General features: G+C 38.3%; 1 protein-coding gene across 1 annotated transcript; it reads right to left on the bottom strand.

Annotated features, from left to right (window-relative positions):
- Positions 1–2516: 2516 nt before the first annotated feature.
- On the bottom strand, positions 2517–7492 carry LOC106088523 (uncharacterized). Its single transcript, XM_013254084.2, has 3 exons — positions 7292–7492; positions 3912–4084; positions 2517–3847 (listed from the first exon to the last, which is right to left on the bottom strand). Exons 1-3 carry the CDS (start codon positions 7422–7424, stop codon positions 2711–2713), a joined length of 1443 nt encoding a protein of 480 aa, XP_013109538.2. The 5' UTR covers positions 7425–7492; the 3' UTR covers positions 2517–2710.
- Between the last annotated feature and the right edge of the window lie 4317 nt (positions 7493–11809).

Here is an 11809-nt window from a genome sequence, read left to right as displayed (position 1 = left end):
TTATCAATTTTGCTAATGATGAATACTTTTTTTGACCGCTGTATCATAACTTCTCTTAAAACTAGCTACTTTTTGGGTTCCAATCAACTTCAAGTAGTCTATAGCTTTAAAGACCTTGGATTTCTTCTAGACCAACGCTTAAACTTCCGTCAACACATCTGAATGGTGGTAAACAAAGCACATAGTGCTCTTGGTTTCATGAAACGCTGGAGTAAAGAACTTAATGATTTCTCTGTGACGCTACTCAGAAGTAATCTCGAGTACGGTTCAGTTGTATGGGATCCGTACTACAATATTCATTCTGATTTGATAGAATCGGTTCAAAAACAATTTCTATTATTGGGTTTTATCTCCGTCGAAATGGGTGCGACAGAAGTTAACTACCTTCGTATGAGTACCGATTAAATCTTTTAAATCTTCCTACATTAAAAAGTCGTAGAACCATGCTAAACATTATGTTTTTGACTAAATTAATCCATGGTCAAATATATTCCTGCTTTCTTTTGAGTTGAATTGCCTTTAACGTTCCTATCAGACCTATCAGATATTTTGATCCTTCAAAAATTTCTTATCATAAAACCAACTGTGCCAATAATGATCCTTTTCGGCACCTGTGCTATCAATTTAATCAACTGAAAGATATAATAGATATATCTGAGAATGGAGAAAGTATAAAAAGGAAAATTATATATTTTTATAAATTCTTAGGTTAAAACATTTGTAAATATATTGTTATTAGTCTGTAAGGGTATTTATTATCTATAGACTTCTTCACGAGGAATTCCCCACGTCAAGAAATAAAGTTAATGCACTCATTAGTGATGCAAAATTATGATATTATTCATCCAAATATTATTCGGCGTTAGACACGAAAGGCAAGTGGAGGCTTATAAACCATATCGGAATTGGGAAATCCAAGGCAGTTTCTAACTACCATGGTGATATAAATGAATTGAATGAAACTTTCGTTAGTAGTCCGACCTTGAAAATAGACTCGATTTTTTACCAAGACACCAATACGCTTCCGGAAAGCACAAATGTTGATTGCTCTTTTGAGTTTAGATGTGTATCGCACGATGAATTTTTTGATAACATTGACCCAGGATTCATTGGAATATTAGTTCCTTACCTTCGACCCTATTTTACTCATCTCATTAATTCAATTCTAATCTCCAGTGCATATGCGACTATTTGGAAAAGATCAAAGATAATACCAATCCCTAAATCGAATGCAGATTTCCGTCCGATTTCTATATTTTGTTACCTCTCGAAAGTTTTCGAGAAGATTTTGCATAAACCAATGTCCGAATATCTCGATCATGAATCTATGCTGTCCGATAGACAATCTGGGTTTCGTGCCCATCATAGTTGCGTTAGTGCATTAGTTGAAGTTTCGGAATCAATTGGAATTGAAATTGATGATAGCAGTGTTAGTTTTCTCGTCCTACTAGATTATTTAAAGGCTTTCGACTCGGTTGATCATCATAACTTATATATGAAGCTTAGAAGATTTTTCAATTTCAGCGATACTTCTATCATATTGGTTCAACCATATTTTAGTAATCGACAACAGTCAGTGTACGTAGGAGATTCAATATCAGAGCCAATTCTAGTGCCCAAGGGAGTTTCACAAGACTCAATAATTTGTCCGCTCATTTTTTCGCTTAACGCAAATGATCTGGTCCATAGCCAAATCCTTATGTAAGCTGATGACGTTCAGTTAGTGAAAGCGTTGTGCGTCGAAAGTGATTGTTATTCACAAAAATAAAAGATTTAGTTTGCGAAACCTGGATATCAACAGCAGATCAACAGGAAATTGATATTGTGTCTTGTGCTTAGAATTTAGGTGTGATTTTTAACAATTCTTTAACTTGGTCAAGTCATATAAATGCTGTAGCCGACAGACAAATGCAATACACCAATCGAAATTCGAATTCTGTTAGCAAAGACATTTCTAATTCCTGGTCTGATCTATGGGTGCGAACTTTTTTCAAACTGCGATTCACTAAGTCAACAAAATTTAAATGTAGTATTCAACAGCATTATTAGGTATATCTATAGTATAAGAAGGTCTCAACATGTTTCTCACCTGGCTACTTTCCTTTACGGCTGTAGCTTCGACAATCTACTTAGAACTAGATCTCTACTATTCTTACATAAAATCATTTGAACCGATCTAGAAGGCGTAGGAAACTTGTCCCTTTTAGAAGAAGGAGCCTAGTATCTAAATGGCAGGTTTATACGAGTACCATACGTCTTTGCAACTCTTTCTCAAAATATCGAAAACATCAGCAGCTCAATTTTTCTCGAAAAATTCCAAAATTCTCGCTTTAGATGAAATTTCTTAAACAATTCTGCCTTAAAGGAATTTTAATGAATTTTTTTTAAAAATTTCGGTTTTTAGTAAAACTTTTTTATTAAATTTTATTTGATTAAATATTGGGTTGCCCAAAAAGTAATTGCGGATTTTTTTAAAGAAAGTAAATGCATTTTTAAAAAAACTTAGAATGAACTTTAATCAATTATACTTTTTTTACACTTTTTTCTAAAGCAAGCTAAAAGTAACAGCTGATAACTAACAGAAGAAAGAATGCAATTACAGAGTCACAGGCTGTGAAAAAATTTGTCAACGACGACTATATGAAAAATCCGCAATTACTTTTTGGGCAACCCAATACTTGCTTACAAATTTTTTAAACAGAACTCAATTTCATATCGCTTTCCAATTCAACAAATTTCGGAAACGTTTCTGCGCTTCACGCAGCGAAGTTTGTTTAGTCTCAGGCATGGTTATGCCAAAGTAGATGCTGGCCACGACTATCATTATTCCCTCTGCCATTAGGGTGCCATCATTGCCAATGGGATCAGCCAAGCACAGGACAATAATTTGTATGACCTGTTCCAGTACGGCACACAAAGCTATGCAGTATGGTTTTGTTTTCAGAGGAAAGGCTTCAGCCACATATGCCGAGGTAAGGGGGGCAAACATGCCTGCACAGAATTGCACCATCAAACAAAATGAGCTAACACAACTCATGGCATGGGCACTATCCAAATTGTCATAATTACGACATATGACTGCTATACTTATCATGAAAGCTCCAGTTGCTAATGCCGAAATTAGAGCAGGTAATTTTCGACCCAATCTATCTGTAGCAAGTAGGGCTAGAAATGCTCCCAATATACGCATAGCAGCCACCACAATGGGTATGTTTAGAAGATAAGCTGACGGATTGCTAGTTTTACTTAAAATCGTAGATTTACTCATCTTCAGCATTTCCGATAGTGGCAATGAGAAAGTAAAGGCCAACATCATGCTACGGAAGAAAATCATTTTCAACATGGGTCCAATGCTGCTGCAAATACCCAAATCACAATGTTCATTCAGATAGGTGTTGTGTTCCACAAGTGAAATATTTGTGGCACTATTAACACGTGGTGGTCGTTGTAGACGAGCCAAAGCACCCAGAGCCGAGGCCTCATCGCCCATGCGCAAATAATCCACTGGTGATTCCACAAAACGCCACAAAGAGATTCCCGCCAATATGGCTAAGATGATATCCAATATTCCATGAAAACTGTTGGTGGTCAATAGCGATCGCACATCCCAACGAGTAGTTATGATTATTTGTAGTGCCATGCCCAAGGTCAGCGATAACTGTTCTATGCCAAGACAAGCGCCTCTAGCGCCAAAACGTGATATGTCACTGATTACCGTCAGATATGGAGTGGTGGCTAGACCTACCGCAATGCCATTGAGATATCTTCCAGCTACAAGGGCATCCAAATTGTGCGGTGAGCAGGTGAACACAATGCCACCTGCCAAAATCAGCAATGAGGAAATGCCCTGGAAAATGGTCAAGTTGAAGATGGAGTTTTCTCTTATTTTCAAGATTTCGTTTGATACATACCATTATAAATTTCTTTGGCATAATGCGTATAGCTGGCAACGACAAAACTATTCCAATTATGACAGCCACAAACCATGAATACTGAAAGTGTCCACTATAACCGGTTACCCGATATTCAGTCCATCCTAAGCCTTGTGCCATTGCCATACCACCGGTGAAAAAGATAAAAGCACCTGAAAGAAAATGAGAAATAACATTATCTGTATAGCAAAAGATAAGCTTGTACTTTATAGGGAGTCTGCATTATCAGAAGGGTTTAAGCGTTAGGCCAATTGGTAACACAAAAAAAAAAACTCGCCTGACTTTTGTCAAAATTGTTGTCTACGACAATTTTCCGGTGTTAAACCATAATTTTTACTTTTGTTCTTACGCTTTACGATCTCCCAGTCTTGAGGTTAAACCCTGGAAGCTGAATTTTTTAGACCTTTTTTTTACCCACCACCATTGGATGAGAGTGTACTAATCTAGTCATTCCCTTTGTAACACCTCTAAATATTGATCTTAGACTCCATAAAGTATACATATCCTTGATAGTCTCAACATTCTGAGTTGATCTAGTCCGTCCGTCTGTCGAAATCACTGTAGCAGCTGCTTGAAATTTTGCACAGATACGTACTATTGATGTAGGTCATTGAGGGTTGCAGATGGGTCATATCGGTGTAGATTTGAATACAGCTCCCATATAAACCGATTTCCTGATTTGACTTCTTGAATCCTTACCAGCAGCAATTTTTGTTCGATTTGGCTGAAATTTTGCATGCGGTGTTCCACATCCAACAACTGAACCAAGCACCGTTCAAATCAGACTATAACCTGATATAGTTCCCATTTAAACCGATCTCTTGATTATAATTATTCGGTTCCTTTAATTTTTACTGGTTTGACAGAAGTTTGGTATGTAGAATAAAACTATGCCCTCCAAGTAAATTTATTTTGTATAAATTTTAAAAAGAATCCATGATAGTGGATTCTCAAGATTCGGACCTGCCGATCTTAGCACGCTTTTACTTGTTGTGGATAAAACCTGATGCAAATTTTAAGAGTTACCTGTTTTTTACACTCTAACAAACGTTATGATTGAATATATTTTTAATTTTAGCAGGTTGTCTAATGTCAGTATGAACCTCTCTTTTTCCCATTGGACGCTTATATAAGTAGTTGCAAGCCTTGGTCCTTTTCTCCATGAAACACAAATTTTAAGACTTACAAGCGTTTTAAGTTTGGTCGAAAATTTCGGATACATTTAAAAATTGTATTTCTGGTCGATGAAAAGTTTGTTTTCAGCTGAGTTCCGTAGACTTTTCCCAAAATGTACTTTATTATTTTTTATGACTTTTATACCCTCTGCCATAGGAAGGAGATGATTTACCTTCGCCATTCCGTTTACAATACGTCGAAATATTGGTCTAAGGTCCCATAAAGTGTATATGTATATTCTTGATCGCCATAACATTTTAGGTCGATCTAGCCATGTCCGTCCGTCTGTCTGCGGAAAGCACGCCAACGTGCGAAGGAATAAAGCTAGACGCTTGAAATTTTGCACAACAGTGTAGGTCAGTTGGGATTGTAAATGGCGTATATCGGTTCATGTTTTGAAACAACTGCCATATAAACCGACCTTGGTTTTTGACTTCTTGAGCCGCTAGACGGCGCAATCCTTATCCCATTTGGCTGCATTTTTGTACCAGGTGTTTTATAATGGCTTCTAAGAATTGTTTTAAGTATTGTCAAAATGGGTTCAAAACTCGACATAGCTGTTATGTAAACCGATTTTGGATCTTGACTTCTTGAGCCTCTAGAGAGCGAAATTATTAGCCGATTTGGCTGAAATGGAAGTTGGAAGTCAAACTTTTGTTTTGACTTCCAACAACTATGCCAAGTATGTTTTAAATCTGTTCATAACCTGATATAGCTCTATAAAATGATCTCCCCATTATACTTCTTGAGCCTATAGCAGACTCAATTCTCATCCGATTTGGATGAAATGTTGTTCAACGACTTCTCTTTTAACCTTCGGCAAGCGTGCCAAACATGGTCTGCATCGGTCTGCAATCTGATATCGCTCCCATATAAACCGATGTCCCGATTATACTTCTTAGGCCACTATAAGGCGCGATTCTTGTCCGATTTGGCTGATATTTTTCGCAATGACTTCCATCATGGTCTCCAGCATCCAAACTAACTACGGTCCGATTCAGTCCAGAATGCATTCAGTTCATAATGGTGGAGGGTATATAAGGTTCGGCCCGTCCAAACTTAGCACGATTTTACTTCTTCGATTATATTTTAGTTTTTTTCGATTATTTTTTAAGAATTAACATGGCATGGGGGTATTCAAAAATCGCCATTCGATCATTTGAACAGATGCCAAGAACTTATGATGCACTACGGCTCCAGAACTTATGAAAATTTTACGCAAAACCTTGCCACATTTTGGCCTAAGCTCCGCTTGGCTCTTGCCCGAGTCTTATCTCGAAGCTTGTCTGCTTTACGATGCATATTTCTGTGGCCAAAACGGACATTTGCCCACAAACATTCCATTAAGGAACAGGGGTAAACTTCTGACATATCAATGAGTTGGAGTATTACCTCCTTTTTATAGGCGGGTTTGAAAGGCGTGCCGCATTGCTAGATCTCTTTGGAGAGATGTTGCTATATCATTTTTTCTTATGACACAGTGCCCCGCAAATGTTGCCATCATTAGGAGGGGAAAGCCAATAGAAAAAATGTTGTGCCTCGCACCTCAAGTGTCGTCTCAGGTATCCAATCGAAAACCTCTCTTCCCTTCCTTCCAGGTTTTCTATCGTCTCCTCGAGTTTATGGCGATGGTATGAGCTGCTCCCATCATCAATCCAATCTCCAATTGCCTGGCTCGGATATCTAGCGCAGTCTCCAGTTCTCTAGTAGAAGTGGTCCTCATCGCTCCGCCTATGCCAAGACAACATGTTCTCTGAACCTGTTGTATGGTCCTTATAATTCATTTTTTCTCCATAGCATTCCACTAAACTACTGAGGCGCAAGTATGTATTGGTCCAATAACGCTTCTGTAGAGTCAGTGGTCCAATAACGCTTCTGTAGAGCCAGTTCGAGACTACGGCCCAACATCTGTGAGGTTTGTCAGTACCAACCTGAATGTGACACTTCCAATTAAGTTTTCTATCCAAGATTACTCCGTTCTAAAATGGCAGACTTATTTTCCCTTATTTTTTTGTTATCGCGATAAACTTGTGCTTCAAGTACGAACATAGTACCGGTCTTAATGTATATATGCTTGATTGTCTTGACATTCTAAATCGATCTAGCCATGTACTCCCCTTGTCTTATTGCATTTCGCCATGACCTCGGATTCAATACAGTTTCTCTTTTTTTCTATCACTTACCTGCTGCCATAGAGCAGAGATGATGCAGACTGTACCATACTGATATGGGTGCTGGTATTGTTGAGCGTTGTGAAGAACCTATATTGGCATCATAAATAATTGTGGGAGATTCAGCCATAGGTCTTAATTCCATTCCAATAACTCAAGGATTTGCTATTATGTACTGTGCAGAAAAAATATTCCTAATGAAATCCAATCCAATGACTTGAAATGCCAAAGTATGACTGATGTTTTTGTATCACACAAATGTTATGAAATTTTTATATTATTCCTAAAAATAAATGCATGACAATTTTTTGCCACATTATAAATCTTTGTGGTTACTCGTTGGTCCATAGTAAATAAAATTATTTCTATGTCCCTGGAGAATGAATGCCCTATTAAAGTTGAGATAAACACTGAGTTGAGGTTCATTTTTTTTGGTCTGTAAGCAAATTGTATATTCGTAGAAGCTAAAGTAGTATTCGCGGTTAATTATTATTCAAGAACTGATTTCCTTCTTCCATGGCTATGAAAATATCAGATATTTTTAATATACAATCTATTTGTGTATATAATAATTGTAGTAACGAATGAATGATGTGTCATAAGATTAGGTTCAAGATGAGCGCTAGCGGCATAGGGAGCTCGAAAGGCATTCAGACGAAAGCAGCACCTGCAAGAAGGAATCATCCACACGTGTGGAATGTACTATAATGACAAGATCAAACGAATCTTGTGAGGATGAACTTTTGTCCGACAAAGACTGTGGTGAAAATTTTGAATGCTGACAATGCTCCGGTTTCTACAAATAAACCTCCACCATTGTAAAGCCACTTCGGCGACTGTAAAGGTCCTCCTGGTGGCAGCAGGATTTGACGTTTTTCCTATTCGGGAACGATGGGTGAATGGAGGTTTGGATTGTGAACTAAGAGTTCTTGAAGGTAAAGAACTAAACGGAATGAGAAACATAGATCCCGTATTCTTCTAAAGAGTAAATGCAAATTTTGCCCATGAACATGCCATTAAGGAACATGTTCAAACATCTCACATATCAATGAGTATTGGTCGATTCAAGTTTGCTCAATAATAAGGGGCCTACTTTTTATAGTCAAGTCCGAACGGCGTGTCGCAGTGCGATACCTCTTTGCGGAGAAGTTTTTTACATTGGGAGGGGATATCCACCGTTGAATTTTTTTTCTCGTCAGGATTTGAATCCAGGCGTTCAGCATTATAGACCCAATTGCTAACCACTGCGGTGACACCCTTCTACAGAGTTCGGTTTACATGGGAGCTATATCAGGTTATAGACCCATTTGGATCATACCTTGCACAGTTGTTGGAAGTGATAGCAGAACACTGCGTGGAAAATTTCAGTCAAAAAGGACAAAAATTGCGGCTTCCAGGTGCTCAAGAAGTCAAATCGGGAGATCGGTTTATATATAGAGTTATATCAGGTTATTGACCGACTACACTACGTGCAAATTTTCATCCAAATCGGACAAAAATTGCAAGTTCTCAGCCTATTCGAATAAAAATTGCAGCTTGTAAAAGCTCAAGAAGTCAAATCGGGAGACCGGTTTATATGGAAGCTATGTCCAAATATGAACCTATGTCCAAATATGGAAGCTATGTCCAAATATGAACCGATATGGCCCATATGCATACCCCAACGAAATTTTCTGGAAGCAATAGCAGAACATTACGTGCAAAATTTCAGCCAAATGGGTTAATAATTGCAAGTTTTCAGCCTATTTGAATAAAAATTGCAACTTGTAAAAGCTCAAGAAGTCAAATCTGTTTATATGGGAGCTATATCCAAATCTGATCTGATATGGCCCATTTGCAATTTCCTACGACTTACATCAATATTTCTGTAAAAAATTTCAAGCGACAGCTTTACGCGTTCGACCGCTATCGTAATTTCAACAGACCAAGAATATATATAAAGTTTATGGGGTCTCAAATCAATATTTCAAGGTGTTACAAACGAAATGACTATATTAGTATACCCTCATCCTATGGTGATGGGTATAAAAAGAAGTAGAAAAGTAGAAGCCTAAATCTTCTCGTTGAATTGTATGACAGGGTGGAGCACCAAACTGACATATTTGTCAACTTCACTTTGACTAATTTCCATGGCGAAGTGTACTCTTGAGTTTAGGGAAAATAAGTTGTCAGCATCTTTTTCAATGGCTTAGTTACTTCTGTGATAGGATAGTTAGCGTGGTTGGTTTTACAGAAACAGTTTGTGAGGGTATTGAGAGCTTGTCCTCAGGGATCCAACTGTGCTCTTTACATATGGATCTTCATGCTGGATCCGATGCTGAGGTGTTTAGCTAAGTTCTTTACGAATTGTGTATATGCAGATGGTTGCTCTTCTATGCGGAAGACCAGCTCATTCTATGCCGATGACGTGCTTATCCTATGCGTAAAACGTGATCATCATATGCAAATTTCCGCTCCCATCCTATGTGGAAGCCCTGCTCATCCTGTGTGAATGACATGCCCATCCTATGCGGATGACCTGCTCATCCTATGCGGATGACCTGCTCATCCTATGCGGAAGACCTGTTCATCCTATGCCGATAACCTGTTCATCCTGTGCGGAAGACATGCTTATCCTATGCGAACTACCTACTCCCTCTTTGCGAGTGACATACTCCTCCTATGCGAATGACTTGCTTATCCTATGCGGAAAACGTGATCATCTTATGGAAATTACCTGCTCATCCTATGCGGAAGACCAGCTCATTGTATGCGATTAGTTTTCTAATTTAAGATTCTAAACTTGCGCTAAATACTCGGTGTGACCAGGCCATGGGTATTGTACGCGAACGGAGCAATCGTGTCACTGTTTACACGGTGCTAAATAAAGGGTTTTAGAGGCAAAAAATCATAGGATGCAGCTAGGACTCTAAAATGTTTCACAAGCGACTGTGGGGGCATCAAGACGCCGCGGATAAAATATAAAGTCAATATGATCTACACCCCACCTACTTTTAGCGGTTGGTGTTGAATTGACCTCTTCCAAGTTGATTTCTTAAGCTGCTACCGGGGGCAATTATTATACGATTTGGCTAAAATTTTGCATACTGGCCTCTTCTACCGCCAGCGTACACGTCAAATATGGTTAAAATCGGTCCATAACCTGATATAGCTCTCACATGAAATGATCTTCCGATAACATTTCTTGAGCGCCTATATGACGCAATTCTTATTTGAATTGCCTGAAATTTTGCACTATAAATTTTGCTATTGCCTCCAATATCCAAACCAATATGACCTGAATCGATTCATAACCTGATATAGCGTCAATCTCTTTCTTACACTCCAAGATTTTTTGTGTCCTTACCACCCTGGTTATTAGTGCCTTAAGGCCAATTTAATGTCCGTAATGATGTTCACACTCGACGTCCTCGCGTTAACACCACCCCACCTTACGCATTCCGTGATCGCCAAGAACTCTGCCCGCAGGACCGTATTATGGTCGTGTAGTAGAAAAAATAAATCTTAGTACCTGTCAGATTTAGATATAGCTCCCATATATATAACGCCCGATTTTCATGATTTTGCACGAAATGTGGTAAGGAATGTTTTATTAGCCACCTCAAAATCGGGCTCTAGTTAACCAATCGTTGATGATTTAGATTTTTGTACCCACAACCATAGGTTAGGGGGTATATTCTTTAAGTCATACAGTTTGCAACACATCAAAATAAGACATTTTAACGATGTCATCGTGTCTGTCCGTCTGTGTGTCCATCAGTTGTAATCACTCTACAAACTTTAAAAATTTATAAATCGAGTTGAAATTTTGCACAGGCTCGTATTTCTTCTATACGCAGGTTAAGATCTTGAATGGGTCAAATCATGGATCAAATAAATAGACCGATCTGCCGATTTTGGGCCTCAAGCCCATAAAAGCCAAAAATTTTTTCCATTTTCGCTGAAATTTTAAATAAGAAGTTGTACTAGGGCCCGATATTCAAACCGAACATGGCCCATATCGGAGCATATTTTCATATATCTGAAATTGTGAGTTGGTTTGAGCCTCCCATCATCCGATTTAAATCTGGTTCAGACCGGACTATATTTAGATATAGCTGTCATATAGACCGATCTCCTGATTTAGGGTCTCAAGCCCATAAGAGTCGCAATGATTACCCGATTTCGCTGAAATTTGAAACAGTGAGTTGATTAAAGCCTCGCGATATCTGACTCAAATATGGTTAGATTGGTCTATATTCAGATATAATTGCCATATACAGCGATCTGCCGATTAGGGATCTTAAGTCCACAAAAACTGCATTTATAACCCGATTTCGCTGAAACTTGAAAAACCGAGTTGATTTAAGCCTTTCGTCATCACACCAGAAAATGGTTCGGATCGGTTTTTATTCAGATATAGCTGCCATATATACCGATCTGCCGGTTAGGGGTCTTAAGACCATAAAAGCTGCATTTATTATCCGTTTTTTTTTGGAGTTTATGGTTCGGATCGGTCTTTATTCATATATACCTGCCACACATATCGAT

This window comes from Stomoxys calcitrans, chromosome 4 (genome assembly GCF_963082655.1).
Source record: "Stomoxys calcitrans chromosome 4, idStoCalc2.1, whole genome shotgun sequence".
Classification (NCBI taxonomy): domain Eukaryota; kingdom Metazoa; phylum Arthropoda; class Insecta; order Diptera; family Muscidae; genus Stomoxys; species Stomoxys calcitrans.
Note: the sequence above shows the minus strand (reverse complement) of the source record. Positions and strands in the feature narration are given on the sequence as shown.